Source organism: Sardina pilchardus, chromosome 22 (assembly GCF_963854185.1).
Source record: "Sardina pilchardus chromosome 22, fSarPil1.1, whole genome shotgun sequence".
NCBI classification, from domain to species: Eukaryota; Metazoa; Chordata; class Actinopteri; order Clupeiformes; family Clupeidae; genus Sardina; species Sardina pilchardus.
In genome coordinates this window covers 16,664,423-16,681,888 of record NC_085015.1, presented here as the reverse complement: position 1 = coordinate 16,681,888, position 17,466 = coordinate 16,664,423, and the positions used below count along the sequence as shown (strand labels likewise).

The 17,466-nt window shown below is 47.4% G+C and overlaps 1 protein-coding gene across 1 annotated transcript in view; it reads left to right on the top strand.

Moving 5' to 3' along the window:
- Positions 1-17,466, top strand: part of si:ch73-127m5.1 (neurotrypsin) — a 42,092-nt gene that overhangs the window by 687 nt on the left and 23,939 nt on the right. Inside the window, exons 2-3 of the mRNA XM_062526810.1 lie at positions 3,737-3,779; positions 16,966-17,208. Of these exons, the coding sequence (XP_062382794.1) occupies positions 3,737-3,779; positions 16,966-17,208 (286 nt within the window). The remainder of the gene's footprint in view (positions 1-3,736; positions 3,780-16,965; positions 17,209-17,466) is intronic.

Below are 17,466 nucleotides of genomic sequence, written 5' to 3'. Positions count from 1 at the left end.
GAGCTCAATGCTTTATGCTACCACCCGTAAAAAATGGATTCAGGGAACGGCACATCCCCCCTCCTACAGTGCTAGGTGGGAACCGACGCTCCGATGATCACCTCCACTTGAATGAAAAGCGGCGGTCCTTGTTCACTGCCCTTTCTTAATTCTGGCAAATTTAATCAGTTCTGTTAGAACGCACTTCTCTACCTATTCGCGCAGTTCCTCAAAAAACTCTCCTACCATTTTGTCTTTGCATTGGAGCACATGGCTTGTGAACAAAAGAATAGCTGACAAATCTGACAGATTTGACCTGGCACACATATTGATGTAGGATGTAGGTTAGCGTAATAGGTAGGATAATTGTGGTCATTACTAAATGTATGAAGTGAAAATGTGTAGCCTAGACGTTTGAAATACCTCCTTAGGTCTATAGGTAGACTACAGCACAGGTAAAGGACAAAACATTGTGGGCTAATAATGTTGTTAGCACATAATCAACATCTATTTTTCTTAAGCAACTGCATGTGTCTTTTTTCTTCCCCTTAATACCACAATTTCACAACCATCCACAGACACAACCATCCACAGACCACAACCATTATTTTGATGCCACACTGGGGGTTGGGTGTGTGTGTGTGTGGGGGGGGGGGGGGGGGGGGTGGGGGTTGTTGAATAACGCACAAGCCATTTTACTGTAGAGAGACTCAGTCTCGCTCAGGCTGTCAATCAAACACCACAGTCCACTCTGCTGAACTGACAGTGTTTACTCAATCGCGGCCACAGTAGTGCGACACAGCCCTCTTGATAGAGGCAATCAATGGGAGATCATACGCCATTCATCTGCTGAAGTTGTGGCTCATCTGCACGTTCCAACTGCCTCTCCCAGCTGCGGCTGAGCAACTGTGCAGAACAGCTGGGGAAGGAGGGGAAACTAGGGGACGAGATAACAAGAAGGATGCTACCTGCAGAGGTGAAGAAGATTGAGATTCCCCCTCCTCCTCCTCCTCATTCGCTTTGAATGATACTCATGCACATGTGTTGTGTAAACAAATCTCACCTTGCATCTTTCACAGACTCCATCCATTCACTCTCTGATGATACAGAGAGGCGTGCACTGCTGTGGTCGAGCCACACAGCCTCAAAGACCAACGCCACCACCACTGAAATCTGAAAGTCTCAAGAGCATTCTATGATTGCGAGTGGACAGATCAGACAGACAGACAGACGCGAGAGCAATTTTTTTCCAAGAAGACACCCTTCATTCCGCTGCCATTTTGTAATTTTCTTGTTCCCTTTTGGGACTGCGAGCTAGCAGGCAATTCTGCCCTTGCCCCCCCCACCCCCCACCCCCCTCAGTCTAGTTGCACTCCAAGAACTGACAGTGTACAGAGCTGTGAGTCCGCACATTATGGTGATGGCTGCACTCACTCTGGAGTAGTGAGGAGAGGGACATGCTAAGCACTGTAATTTCTATGAATTACCCCCTTTTTGCGAAAAGCAATTACGCGTCCCTCTCTCCTACTGTCTACATCTGACGAATGCTAGAACTTCTTAATGCGTTTGCTCAAAAATATCCGTCTCTCAAGGTGAGCCAAGTCTTTATTCTTCATTCAGAAAGCAATCACACGGCTTCAAACGCGTGTTTTTCCTAGAGGCTGTCTGTCCCAGCTGTTCCTGTACGCCCGAGATTGACAGATTCAATTAAGAATTTAACCGGCCAGGGTATGTCAACAACAGCACAAATAGCACCCGCTCATAACGGGGCGCTTGTTATCTGGGCATAACACGATTAGCCTTTGTCTCGCTGCGGCTGGCAGCAGCCGCGTCTCCTGAGTAAGTTTCTGCGTTTGTACCTTAATGAACTCAACTCATGCCAATTTTCTCGGAACATGCCCCTCTAGGTTGGTGTCTGGGCCACATCTGGCTCACATCTGGGCCAGAGGCTGGGTGTCATGTACGGGCACCTACATCCTATTGGGTATCAACTCCAATCGCCCCCCACCCCCCCCCCCCCCCACATGGTGACCGCAGGCTTACAGACTCTCTCTCTATGTGTGTATATGTATGTGTGTGTGTGTGGCACGAGATGCAAATGAGAGGGGTGATTGTTTTACAGCCTTCAATGCACTGTGCTGGGCGAGTCAAAACTGTTTTTTAATGGCTTCGGTTGGCTGTAATCAGGCTCTTAGTCAGGGCAAAAATCTTGGCTCGTTCCCACCGGAGCCCAGACCAAGGTCAACCTCAATCGCACACTCCAAATGAGGTGGCGTGTATGGTAATGAGGTCTTTCCGGATAAAAACCAAAAAAAAAACAAAAGATAACTTGAGGCAGATGAGGTGAGCCCAAGGTGACGTGGAGAGAGGCGGAGAACATGCTGTTGTGCACCCCGCTCTCTCCCCAGACAGATTTCGGCTGCTCGCGTGTTGTGCTGATCCGGCACGAATCCGGCTCACGCGTGGACCAGTTCTGGGCCAGCTCAAGGTTACTTCGAGGCTAGATTTTTTTTGTGGATGTGGATGTGAATGTGAATAGGAGACAGAGGCCACGGCGCCTCCTTTTTGTGTGTGTCTGTGTGTGTGTGTGTGTGTGTGTGTGTGTGTGTGTGTGTGCATGAGTGTGTCTTTATGCGTGTGCATGCATGTGTATATGTGTGAGTGTGATTTGTGTGTGCGTGCCTGCATTTGTGTGCATGTGTGTGTTTTTGTGCGCATGTGTGTGTGTGCGTGTGTGTGTGTGTGTGCGCATGCGTGTGTGCGTGTGTGTGTGTGTGTATGTTTGTGTGCGCATATGTTTGTGCACATGTGTGTGTGTGTGTGTGTGTGTGTGTGTGTGTGTGTGTGTGTGTGTGTGTGTGTGTGTGTGTGTGTGCGTGTATATGTTTTCCTCACACACTCCACCCGCTCCTCTGTGCACCTCCCTACTCCTTCGTTTGAGGGACTCCAGTTTGAAGGAGGAGGAGTGCCAGTGAGGGAGATCTGTTTGGCAGATGGCACGGAGAATTGTACCTCTTCAATCACCCATCCCAGCCCACCCAGCCCAGCCCTCCCCCAGCCCTCCCCTCTCACTCCCCTCTGGTCCCCAGGCACGGTTCTAAGAGGTTCTGAGAGGTTCTCTTGGCTCTAAGAGGTTCTTTTAGGGTTTTAAGAGGTTCTCTTGGTTCTAAGAGGCGGTGGAAAGTGGAGAGATGGAGGAGAGAAATCATTAGCGGGAGGTGGGAATGAGCGGTCTGATGCGAGGACGAGATAGGAGTTGATTTTTTATCGGTGTTCTCGAGTAACGCTCGTGTCGGCGACGTGTCGACGGCATCGCGCTCTGTTTCCGCTGGCACGGAGGAGCGTGGGAGTAGACAGGAGGCAGCAGGAGAGAGAGAACGAGAGAGAGAGAGAGAGAGAGAGAGAACAGAGAAAGAGAGAGAGAGAACAGAGAGAGAGAACAGAAAGAAAGAGAGAGAACGAGAGAGAGAGAACACAGCAGAGAAAGAGAGAGAGAGAGAACAGAGAGAAAGAGAGAGAGAACGAGAGAGAGAGAGAGAGAACAGAGAGGGGGGGGGGCATGTGGAAGTGCCACTGTTTAAATGTGTGTCACATCTCTGTGATAAAACCTTCTTCTTTCTCTGCAGAATGGGGGGGGGGGGGGGCTGTTGGGACAGCCCAACAAGGCAGGCTTGTCTCGTTCTCCACGGCAAATTCACCAGCTAATACTGTCAAACACTGAACGTGTGTGTCTCTCTCTCTTTCTCTTCCCCCGCAGGTGATTGGTGATGACAGCTACCTGAATGCCGTACAGAATACAGGTAAGCTCTCGTTTGTTTTCATTTTTATTCCCCAGAAAGGGACTCTCCCAGATCCACTTCCATAAAGCAGCTCCTTCTGTAGGATAATAGGTTTTTACTGTAATAGGTTATCAGTATCCTAAAGGGTTACCAAGAGAGCTGGGAAATTAGTGTCCCCTTTAGCCTGAGACTTGGCATTAAGGTTTTACTAGGCTTTATCAGTAAAACCTGATGGTTCTTTCATGAAACAGCCCCAAAGTCCTCACAATTCTTTCAGGGTTTTTGCGCTCTGAAAGACTAAAAGACAACGTCTTAACAAAAGGAGACACTTTTATTTTAAAACACTTTTTTTTAAATACAGATTCAGAAGCAAGAGCAGACATTTCAGTGCTCTGGGTTTCTCAACGCTCACTCATTTTTGAGACGAATCGAGAGTTGTCTCAAAGCCAGGCGTGGTTTAGTCGTCTAGACACAGCCATTGGGAAATGTGAACTAAATATTGGAAGGACCTCAACAAGCATTGAAGTTTGTGAACCAATTAAATTCATCTGCAGACAAAGCACTGAACGAGGATTTAACTTTTCTGGCTAAAGAAAGTCAGAAATGTGTAGATTTTCTTTTTCTCTTTTTTTTTGGGGGGGGGGGGGGGGGCTACTGAAGAAATAAACTGATAAGGCATACATGTTAGTGTTCATCCTCCCACTCATCATACAGGCATTTGGGATGGGTCTGGCAAATAAAACTGTTATCCGTAGTCTTGTGACTTTCATTGTCAGGACACATTTTGTCCAGTGGACTGTCTCCAGACTGTCATGTTCTGTCCCATGCGGCAACTGCCTGACCTATGACTGAAGCTACACGTCTTGTCTGTGCTCTGCTCACACAGTCGGCATGGAGACCTAGGTCAGCAGATGATGTCATTGGGTACCAATACAGTCACCAATACAGTACAGTGTTCTCCCTAAGGTTTCATCTGCTTAAGTCAAGACCATGTGAACATGTGTATTTGAGGAGATGTTTTGTGTTTAATTGAGTCATCAATCAGTCGTTAGATGTCACAGTAGACAAGCCAAGATATATATACACTATTTGCAGTTCAAATTCAAATCCAGGCTGGGGTGTGTGAACTGCCTTAACAATTTGTAAGGCACCATGTAATTGAGTTGAATTGAAGGAATTAAACTGTACCAAGCTGTGTCTTAGAAGTTTGGGTTTCAGCACCAAGATGGACCTTAGAGGTCTTGAGTATAACTGCAAGATGAGCTCACAAGGTCTAGATTTGCTGAAATTGTTGGGTTCTAACATCAAGACGTAAGCCAACATTTTGGGTTCTAAGCTAGCGCCAAGGTGTGTTCACACACCGGCAGCCTGGGTTCCGCCCTCGCTCCAGCTGCTCAGATCAGATCACTTCCCCCTTTTTTCTCGCTATTTATTTTCTCGATCGCGTGCTCGTATACGGAGCTAAAGGTCTGCTATTCCCCCAGCAGTGCCGCGGCTAAGTGCTAATGACGCGCAGAGGCTTTGATGTGATGGCATGGAGGCAGATAAACAGCCCAGACACGAGCCCAGCCAATCCGATGGGTGGGGCATAGCCCGAGGATAGAGACAGAGAGAGAGGGGGGGAGAGAGAGAGAGAGAGAGAGAGAGAGAGAGAGAGAGAGAGAGAGAGAGAGAGAGAAGAGAGAGAGAGAGAGGGAGGGAAAGAGAGAGAGGGGGAGATAAAATAGAGAGATATAGGGAGAAGGGGAGAAAGAGAGTTTAGGGAGCAAGAGAGGGAGAGAGAGAGAAGAGGGAGAGGGAGAGAGGAAAGACAGATATAGGGAAAAGGGGAGAAAGAGAGTTTAGGCAGAAAGAGAGGGACCAAGAAGGGTAGACAAAGAGAGAGGAGGGGAGAGAGAGACGGAAGAGCTAGGGAGCTGTGGCTGCCAAGATTGAGCGATTGCTGCTTTAGAGCTCAACACAGTTCCCCTTTCGAATGAAAATATTATCAGAAAAAAAACTGCCTTTGCCAGAAGGCATACAATACATCAGATGATGAAAGTAGGTCGACTTTAGATTTCTCTTGAAGTTTGTTTTTTTTCCAGTGCCTCTTCTTTCATTTCTCCCTTCTGCAGACCAAGGTGTGTGTGCTGAGAAATCAAATGAGAGACAGAGAAAGGAAGAGAGAGCGAAAGAAAGACAGGTAGATGGCACGCAATAGAGGAGGACGAGGCAAAACGTTATGGCGATGGAGGGAAAGAGAATTATGAATGACAATTATTAAATTGATGAAAAGACAACAAGAAAGATGGAAGACGAGAGAGATCAAAGGAGAGAAAGAGAGAGGAAATCTAGTGACCTCTCCTCTCGTTATCGTTATTCAGGCCACAGGTGCGTACAGGTGTAGGTATAGGTATGACCTTGAAGATGAAAGGTGCTGAGATTGCATACTGCTCAACATCATCCTTAACATAGCCCTGGTCATAACAGGTCATCTGCATATAGAACCCATATGTTCATTTGAACTACAGTACCCAGCATGCCACATTTAATGACTGGCATAATGCTGACAAGCAGCATAAAAAAAACATCAGACGAGTAACCATGCAGTGGAATGGAATAATGAGCGCTTGATGACACAGCAAATGAAACACAGCTGATGCACTCATGCGTGTGTTTCCAGTGTAGTCGTTGGTGGGATGGTGACTGTGGAAGTCCCAGTGTCGTGTGTGTGTGTGCATGTGGGTACCGTGTGTTAGAGTAGGTGGAATTGGCTAGTACACATCATATTGCCATTTTGTCACCTTTCACTGTTCTTGGCTCACACACACGTACCCACCCACACACCCACATGGACACACACACACACACACACACACACACACACTCACACTCCCAATGGTGCCTGTGTTTGTGTGTGTGTGTGTATGTGTAGAGGCGTATCAAATATTCATTGTGCGGAGGAAATGGATTATGGGCTGTGAGAGAATGAGCGCTCCCGTGGCGACGGCTGAATGCCGGCATCCGAGGACTTGCCACGCCTGTGCTCTGAGTGAACACACACATGCACACACACACACATGCACACACACACACACACACACACACACACACACACACACACACACGCACACACTCACAAACACACACACGCACACACACACACACACACACACACACACACACACACACACACACACACACACACACACACACACACATTTTTCTCCTCCAGCGCCGTTGTCACACATCGCCTCTCACCCCCACCCCACCCCACCCCACCCCACCCCACCCCACTAAACTCACGTAGAACTGCTGGAGCAGGACAGCAGAAGGTAAGCCGATTTAAGCTGCCCACCGGTCAATAACAACTCTGAAAATAATAATACTAATAATAGTACTAATAATAATAATAATAATAAAACATTATACATTTTATTTCTGAGCGCCGTTAAGTCACTCAAAGACACTGTGCAATTGATAAGGTTCATGGGCGTTATCCATTGCCAATAGACAGAAGCATGGACACAGAGGACACAGAGGCAATTAGGTGGATGGACAAATTGGAGGACGACCATCACGATCTGGAGCGATTGCCTTTTCAGAAGGCGCATCTCTTTGAAAGTTTCGAGCGTTTCAACGACCGGACAAAGTCGTTTGGAAGTGTGTTGCGGCAGGCTTGGCACTGATTGTGTGTGCTCACCGTAAGGTATCGTCTGGCGAAGTTATTACCATACGTAACCTGTACTTGAGGAGATCATTTTCCTCGGTGTAGCAATCAGCCGGTGCGTTTCGCTGGAATATGAGACTCGGGGGTTGAACTCAATTTTCTGCGTGGTGTCTGGTGTGTTATTCTAGGCTGGGATAAACAGTGCGTGTTTTGGAGAAATGATTGAAGTAATATCCAAACACCGTGCCCTCTGAAATGAAAAACAGCTATTGCCTCACTTGATACTCATCCACACACGCACACACACACACACACACACACATACACACATCCACACAAACACAGACACAAACAGACAGTCACACTCACACATCCCCACACGCAGACACACACAAAGACAGATCCACATACACACGCACACAGCCTCCACCTATCACTCCCTCTTTGGCCGGTATCCATTTTGACAGCTTGAATTTCCCAGAGCTCTTGAGCTCTCTCTCAGATCCCCCCCCCCCCCCCCCCCCCCTCGAGCACCACCCCCCCCCCCCCCCACACACACACACACACACACCCCTCTATGTCTCTGAGTCTTGTCAGTACCAGACTTGTGGAGAAAAATACACTCTCTCTCTTGCCTCAAACCTACTGCAGCTTTCACCCCCCCGGATCAGGAAGCCCAACTGGGGGGAGTTTTGAAAACGCTTCCTAAATCCCATATATTAAACGCTTTAGCTTTTATGGACGCATTTCCATATGTCAACAGTGGCGGCGATTCATCAAGTGTGCAGCTGCTTGGAGGGCGGCCAGACCTGGGAGCTGCATTGATTGTTTGAGATGTGGAGATGATAGCACACCATGGTCCCTGGAGATATGGGCAGACATGGAGAGAGAGAGGGAGAGAAAGGTAGAGAGAGGTGGAGAGAGAGGGAGACAGAAGGGGAGAGGTGGAGAGGGAAAGAGAGATGGAGAGAGAGCAGGAGAAGGAGAGATGAGAGAGGTAGAGAGAGAGGTGGCTATGGAGAGAGAGGGAGAGATATAGAGAGAGGTAGAGAGAGAGGGAGAGATGGAGAGTGAGTTGGAGAGGGAGGGAGAGATGGAGAACGAGAGATGGAGAGAGAGAGGGGGAGAGAACCAGACAGGGGGGAGAGATGGAGAGAGATGGAGGAGAGACAAATGGAGAAAGAGATGAGAGAGAGGTGTAGAGAGAGGGAGAGATAGATGCAGAAAGAGGGAGAGAGAGAGATGAAAAAAGAGAGATGAGAGAGACGTAGAGATGGAGGGAGGTGTAGCACGAGGGAGAGAGAGATGCAGAAAGAGGGAGGGAGAGATAGATGTAAAAAGAGAGATGAGAGAGACGTAGAGATGGAGGGAGAAAAAGATGCAGAAAGAGGGAGGGAGAGATGGGCAGAAAGAGAGGGGTAGAAACAGGGAGGGAGGGAGAGAGATAAAAAAAGATTCTCCTCTCTTTTTTCCCTCTCTACTGTTCCTGTAAGGGCTTTGGCAATACAATAGTCAAGTCAGATCATATATGATGTGATGTGACGGGGGGGGGGGGGGGGGGGGCACAGCCTGCTTAACCCGTCTCATCTGGTCTTACTGACTATGCCCCCATACTACAGCACAGGCCCTTGGTACCTGAGCCATGGCAGGTGTGTTGTTGTAGCTCTCTGCTGTTCAGTATGCACTAGGACAGAGCAGAGGCGAGTGGCCTGCGGCTGTCTCTCAAAACTCCGAGAAAATCATTTCTTCAAGTGTTTTCTTCATCATCAGACCCTCGTCATCCCCTTCTGATTCTTCACACTCGTTTCCTCTGATCCCCCTCTCTCTCTCTCTCTCTCTCTCTATCTCCGTCGCTCCCTGTTTTTCTTCACCATTAGCGGTCTCATCCCCTGTCTTAGCCGTGCTTCTCTGATTGCTTCTTTTCATCTCCTTCTCTGTCAGTTATTAACTCACAGCGTTGTTTACTCCCCTCAACACGAAACATAAAAAAATAGAAAAGAACAAGGAAATAATCATAAAGAAAAAAAACTAGACCTTCTATTAAAGTTTGGGATGAGACGTGTCATATCTTGATCAATCGACGCATAAATTGTCTATTACAGAAGCAACTCATCTCTTCAGCTCATTTGTGACGAAGTGTGTGTGTGTGTGGGGGGGTGGGGGGCATTGAGTCACTGCCTTTTTTTCCTTTGTCGCCCCTGACAACAGCGGATTTCTCTTGTTCTTCCCCCGACTTCTCTTCTTGATGAACCCAATTAAGTAGAAGAGCGAGTGAGAGAACAGGCGATTTCCCCCCAGGCCGCGGCGCTTTTTTGTGTGTGGACAGGAAGGCTATTCATTTCAGACAGCCTGGCTGGTAGAGGGATTGAGGAGGGGTGAGGAGGGCTGTGCGCGGGGGCTGAGACCGAGGGGGGGGGGGGGGGGGGGGCATGGGGGTTGGCGGGTAGTGGTGTTTAATGCTGTTAATTCAGTTCCGCCTTGATTGCGGTGGTCTGCTCTACCCAAGCCTGGCTCCAGAGTCATTTATCACCCACCCCCCTTCTCCCTCGCACACACACACACACACACACACACACACACACACACACACACACACACACACTCTTGGGTGTGCTCTCCGTGGTCGCTGTGTGTGTTTGCGGTGGGACTGAGAGGGCATGTGTTTGTGTGTGTTTGTGCCTCGTATCAGCAGAGCGCAGCTGTTCACGGGAAGAGAACTGGAACACTAGTGGCTACACGCAGCTCTCCTTACGGGCGCACCTCCATAACCACCAACCCACCCCCCCCCCCCCCACCCCCCGCAACCCCCCATACACACAAACACACACATACACACATGTGCACTTACAGCCTAGCGTAGGACTAGAGCATATGCAAAACACCGGTGACAATATCGACGCATTGTCACACACACACACACACACACACACACGCTCACAGCCTAGCGCTGGACTAGAGCATATGGAAAACACCGGTGACGACATCGATCCGGCGTCACACACACCAGTGGATTTCACCCGCAGTCTGTCACGGTCGGTTTGAGTATCCGGTTTTATAAAAGTTGCGGAGGTGAAGAACTGGCCGTGCGTTGACGGCAGGGCTGCGGGTGAAAACGTCTGGGCGAACGGGAACGCGGCGGCGGTGGCAGGCGGCTTTATCTGAGCTTAGCCGCGGCGCCGCTGATCGAGGCGGTACAGCGGGCGATCAGTCGTGGAAAAGAGAGTTTGGGCGCTCGTGTAAAAGAGTACGGCTCGGCTCGACACGGCTCGGCTCCTTAAGAGAGATGATTTTTTTTCCCACCCACTGTCTGCTCTCACTCAGCATGGTGAGGGAGCGTAAGCTGAAGTGGGTCAGGTCAGGGGGAGGATACTAGAGGAACCGCAGAGAGGGAGAGAGAGAGAGAGAGAGAGAGAGAGGGAGGGAGGGAGAGGGAGAGATGATGGAGAGGGAGAAAGAGGGAGAGGTATGGAGAGAGAAAGAGAGGATGAAGAGGGAGAGAGGGGGAGAGAGATGATGGAGAGGGAGAAAGAGGAAGGGGTTTCGAGAGAGAGAAAGAGAGGATGAAAAGGGAGAGAGAGAGAGACAGATAGAGGGAGAGATGATGGAGAGGGAGAAAGAGGGAGAGGTATGGAGAGAGAGAAAGAGAGGATGAAGAGGGAGAGAGAGGGAGAGAGGGGGAGAGAGATGATGGAGAGGGAGAAAGAGGGAGAGGTATGGAGAGAGAGAAAGAGAGGATGGAGAGGGAGAGAAAGGGAGGATAGAGAGAGAGGATGGACGGAGGGACAGAGAGAGAGAAAATGGAAAGGGAGACAGAGGGGAGAGAAGGAGGAAGACATTGGCAGAAGAGAGAGAGGGAGAGAGAGAAGGAGGAAGACATTGGCAGAAGAGAGAAAGAGGATGGAGAGAGGAGAGAGAGGTATGGAGAGAGGAGAGGAAGACAGGAAGATCAGTGGAAGACAGAGAGAGAGACAGACAGACAGGGATGAAAAGAGAGGGAATCAACTGAGGATATTTGGAGGAGATAGAGAAGGAAAGACAGAGGCAGGAGAAGAGAGGAAAAGGAAGAGAGCAGATGAGGATAGGGGCAGGAGAGGAAGAGGGAGGAGGAGGAGAGAGGGAGGAGGGAGAAGGAGAGAGGGAAGAGAGGGAGGAGAGGAGAGAGGGGTCCTGGTTCTGGGTGAGGATCACCTGGTTGGTGTTGGATCTCCTCCACCTGCTAATCTGAGCTGCTTTGTGGCTGGCTCTGCATCACGCTGGTGGCCTACGGCCCAGCACTTCTCCTCTCTCCCTCTCTCTCTCTCTCTCTCTCTCCTCTCTCTCTCTCTCTTTCCTTAACTCTCTCCCTCTCTTCTCCTTTCCTCTCTCTTTCTTCCTCTCTTCCTCCTTCTGGGCTCTGGCATCAAAGCTGGATCGTTAGAGGGATGGAGGGATGGTGGAGACGTGTGGAGAGGAAAAAGGAAGGGAGGGAGCAGTGAAAAGGATGAAGGAGTGTAGCGAGGCTTTCCGGCCTAGTGGAAGTCTGGACAGCCCAAGCGTGTTGCTGTGAGATGACCAGACTGAACCTGCCGCTGCTGCAGATCCACCTTCGCTGCACTCCAGGCTCCCAAATCCCGCATGTTAGGAGGGGGGTGGGGGCCTGGGGCTATAGACGGTTTCAACGGTAGCAACATAAACAATCGAGGAATGTTCTATGGCCCTAACTTAACTGCCGGTCAACATAGACCTGTTGTCTTAATGCAGAGGAAGTCGTTTGGGAGCAAAATGCATGGACGTTCAAGCAGTGTTTTTGTTTTTCTTGTTGAAAGGGTCTGTAACAGCAACTTAGTGAGGAAGGGGCTGCATCTATTTCTTCTCCTGATGGTCGCTACAAGAGATTATCAAGGATTTATTTGGGCAGTTTTGACCGTACAGTGGATTCTTAACGAGGGATTTGCACAGTGCTGTCAAGCTAATTAGTGTCTTCTTTCGTCTTCTTTATTTTCACTGGACGAAATAGTGATGATACACACACACACACACACACACACACACACACACACTGAGTTATGGACCCGTTTGCTGTGATCCACAAACCCCTGGGACTGATTTACATACGAGATTAGCTCTGGACTGTGATGAATTGACTGGCCATTTGTTCCTGTTTCGGAAAAAAAAAACGTGCTTGTCTTTCATCAAGCTTGGGCGAAAGTGGCAGAGACAGCAACGGCGGGCGCTGAATCTTTGCCAGGGTGCCGATAATTGCTCGCTGGCTTTCATAGTCAGTCACCGAAGACTGTAGTTTAATGTGTGCGGTGGGCTTTTGTGAAGCCCATCCTAAATGGAAAAATAAAACGCCTTTGTGGAGTCTTTTCCATGGGCTCAGAGCAGTATTATCCCTCTGTAATGACTGTGTGTGTGTATGCGTGTATATGTGTGTGTGTGTGTGTGTGTGTGTGTGTGTGTGTGTGTGTGTGTGTGTGTGTGTGTGCGTGTATATGTGTGTGTGTGTGTGTGTGTGTGTGTGTGTGTGTGTGTGTGTGTGTGTGTGTGTGTGTGTGTGTGTGTGTGTGTGTGTGTGTGTGCATGTGTTTGTTTATGTGCGTGTGTGTTTGTGTGTGGTACGTGTGTGTGATACCTTTGTGTACGCACATTTGCACCTGAGTATGAATTTAGTTTTGTGTGTGTGTGTATGTGTGTGTGCCCATCCTTGCATAACCGGGCGTGTGTGTGTGTGTGTGTGTGAACGCATCTGTGTATGTGTCCGAGGATACACAGTGTCCAGTGCTTCCTTTTAACACACACACGCACACACATACACACACACACACCCACACACACACCCACACACACACACACACATACACACACACACCCACACACACACACACACACAGAGCTGGCCTCCTGCCCATCTTGGCGCAGCGCTGAAGCATTTCTCCTCCAGCAGGCGTATTAAATGGGTGTGTGTTGGGCAATTGATCCTGCGGCCGCCGCCCTTTAGTGCTTGACCCTGAATAATGTGGGTCAGAGGTCAAAGGTCGCTCCTCCAAGCCATAGCTCTCCTGCTCGGCTGGAGAGCAGCAGCTCACTGGAAACTCTTGCAGCGAAACATCAATTCACTTTTAGAATACAATATACACTTGTGTGCTCTGGAAGGCCTGTGTTTTGAAGGTGTTTATCAACCCGCAATAGCCAACGGCTAAGCAAACTGCTTACTGCACAGAAGGTGTGAAAAGGTGTGAAAGTATGTGACATCTCTGAAATCGTGACAGACAGATACAGTGACATGGAATTTGTTACCAATTTATCATACATTTAGAGCCTACATGTGGTTCATCCATACGGAGATATTCTGGGAGAAGTGGATAACATTTTTTATGAAGGTCACTATTATAAGTAAGGCAATTATAAGTAACTGTTATAAGTAACGCATCAGCACAGTGCCCAGGATGTTTAGGTATGAGTAGGCAGGGTCGGAGGTATAATGCATTCTACAAAATGACCTGAGCTTCTTAGTCCATAATGACATAATCTGCTATAATCGTTAGTTGTCATGCATTAAAACAACAGTTCATAAAGCATTATGACGATTGCTATAGAGTCTCATATTATAATGATAATTATCATTATCATTATAATTATTATAATTATTATTATTGCAATGAGTTATGATTGCATTATAAGGTGTTATGAATGTATACGAAGGTTATAGTGTTCTAATAATGTAGCATGAAAGTAATCTGCCATGGTTTTTTTGCACAGAGTGGCCTATTTTGAGTGTTTGAGTGTTTACGCTATAAATCAATGTCAGGTATCGTGTTACCTAATATAGGTCAGCATCACCTTCATTCAACATTTAGCCCATCTGTGAGTTATCCTCAGAGTTACCAGCAAACAGCTGCCTGTCTCAACGTGCTTAATCTCAAGCCTGTGTGCATGGTCACTCGCTTGCATATAAATGTGAATATTACGGAACACTGTTCTTTAACTTAAAGAACCCCATGTAAACAAAAGAAAAGGTGGGCTCAACGCCAAACACAAATCCCTCAAATACTGTGAAAATTAAGTAAAAAGGAGAAAACAGCTTACAGTCTTTTTGGACCACGTCTCAACAAACGTACGTGGCACATGGTCCAATGAAAGCTTACTACTGTAATAGCAAACAAAAGAAGAGTGTGTTACTGTATCTGTCTTTTTGCACCATGTCTCAACAAACGTACGTGGCACATAGTCCAATGAAGGCTTACTACTGTAATAGCAAAGAAAAGAAGAGTGCATTATCTGTCTTTTTGCACCGTGTCTCAACAAACGTACGTGGCACATACTGTAGTCCAATGAAGGCTTGCTAATAGCAAACAAAAGAAGAGTACGGTTTCTGTCGTTGCCCCTGTGTGTCCTTAACACTTGGTGGCCTCTTCCACCGTATAACTGATGCCCTGTGCATGATCCCTTGACCCTTTTGACACACTTTGCACCGTTTGTGTCAGGTTGATAGACTTTTATGGACGCATTTTAAATTTGTTTTAACAATTAACTCTTAACAATACAGCTTCCTTTAATTGAGGGAGATTTATGAAACAATAGGTATCACCTTCAACAACTATATCAACATCAACAACAATAACAAAAAACAGTGCATACAATTGTAAAGATTTAAAGTATAATGTCCAAATATGTGCCAAAGTACAGTAATAGCACAGTGTTGTTCTGTTTTTGTATCTCAGTGTAAAAATCTATTGATTTTTCACTGAGTGGTTTGTTCCTCCCTCGGCATTCGATTCTCGCTGTGCTAGTAGCAAGATACGATCTGCCATGTTATGTTATCTGTTCAGCATCATCAGTTTTTACTGCCTTGAACATACAGCCATTTATGCGGCATCGCCAATCTCACAATTGCCCTCGCACCAAAGATTAAACCATTTTATAAGTGGCAAAATAAACCAAAAGCACTTTATTGTGGAGTTCAATCATGATATTAAGCTATTAGCTTTAATACAATACTCTGCTTATTACATGGTCATAAAGGTCTCTGTTACTCTATAGATCACCGGCCGGTAATGCTAGGGTAGTACATTTGGTGTGGTAAGCCAAACCAACCCAAAGCGCATATCTATATTTAGACGGTGTTATTCTTGGGAGTACATCTCATCCCATGACATCCATATTTAAAGAGAAGCCCAGTGAGTGAGTGAGCGAAGCAATCCCCATTGGCATGGTTTGGCACTTCATGTCATGTGATGCCATTGTGCTGCTTTTGGTCTTATCCATGCGAAACAGACACACTTAATTCTTTTGGCGGAGGGGTGTTACATATAGTTTGGGGAAGGAGGGGGGGGGGGGGGGTGGGGGGGTGTTTAGACAGTTTGTGTGTAGATTTTTGCATATAAATGTTGGAAGGGGGGACACTTAGAGAGCTGTGTGTAGATTTGTTCATTTAGTCAATGGTGGTTATGGGGGAAAGGGTGGCCCATAGTCACGGATGAGGGAGAAATGAATGGACTATTTTGTTTTGGTTTTCACACTAAGTGCCCCATAAGTAACACTAAGGGATTTAGCATGGCTGCAGGCGTAGTTATGGTAAATTTAAATGTGTTTTAGAGTGGTTCCAAGTGTTTTTCCTGAACTGAAACAGTCAAATAAGCAGAAATGAGAAATGAGAAATAGTTCTTCTTCTGTAGGCTACATGAGGTCTGTTTAGTTGAATGTTTTTGACCACTGACCACTGTGTGACTGTGACTGACATGACTGAGCATGGATAACATGCAGTCCTTATAGAGCTTTGCATATGACCATTATTTCAACCAATCACAGAGCAGGAGCTGGCAGAGGTGATCACTGATTGGGCACACCTCTCCACCAATCTCTGTGTGACATGGTTTTGGAAGCTTGTCCAAGGTTCAGGTCCATCTTCTCTATCTTCAAGAAACTCTTGAAAACTCAACTCTTTCAAGGATACCACCTCTCTTAATACCTTAAACAGCATCACAGTGCTATGTCCTGTCCTCCAGATCAGAGTCCAATAAACTAGTAGTGTCCCATTGTTACTGTAGTTCAGGGCCAGTTGCGGGCCACGTCAGGGCCGGTTCTGGGTGAGATCTGTTAGCTCAGCTGCAGTGTTTGCCTGCCGTCTGCTTACAGTACATGTACATGTTCCCTCATCCTCTGATACGTACTGTATGAAGAATTTGATTCCAAAGCGCTAGACTGTATTTCCATCCCTTTAACATTAATACGTTTTGTTATTTAATTGTGTATTTCAGGTAATATCAATACAATTGCAGTTGTGTTGTTTTGATTGAGTAAAGATAAATCAAACAACCATAACTCAATTACAGTTACACTAAAATTACTTGACTAAGCAATTAGAATTTTTTAATTTGAATTACAAAATGTAACTGTGGAGGATATAATGTTTTGGAACCAATCTCTTCACAACATCCTCATCTTATATAGTAAGCACTTTTTGTTCAGCTTGTTCTCGTTTATGTGGAACTGAAATCCTCATGGGACTCCTCTCTCTCTCTCTCTCTCTCTCTCTCTCTCTCGCTCTCTCTCTCTCCTCCTATCCTTCTTCTCCAGTTCCGCTCTCCTGTTCTGAGGGCTTCACCGAACTGGGTTACTACAACGGAACCGTCTCCCAGACGGACTCGGGCTCGCCCTGCCTGAAATGGACCGAGTTCCCCGACTACGTCCAGCAGTATCCGGGACGTGGCCTTGGCGACCACAGCTACTGCCGGAACCCGGACCGCGAGTCCAACCCGTGGTGCTTCTTCAGACAGAGCTCGGGGGCCATCGGCTGGGCCTACTGTGACTGCCACCAGGGTACACTTACACATATACACACACAGATGCACACATAAACACACGCACGCACGCACGCACGCACGCACGCACGCACGCACGCACACACACACACACACACACACAGTTATACAAACAGGTAAAATGAATTGCAGTTGATGAAAAAAAACTGGCTCTATAACACATTTTGATTCCCAGTCTTTAGGTAATTTAGCATTTTCTGACTTTCAACCCTTGAGAATAAAACACATTGTAATATTTTATTTAGGGCTCTGTGCA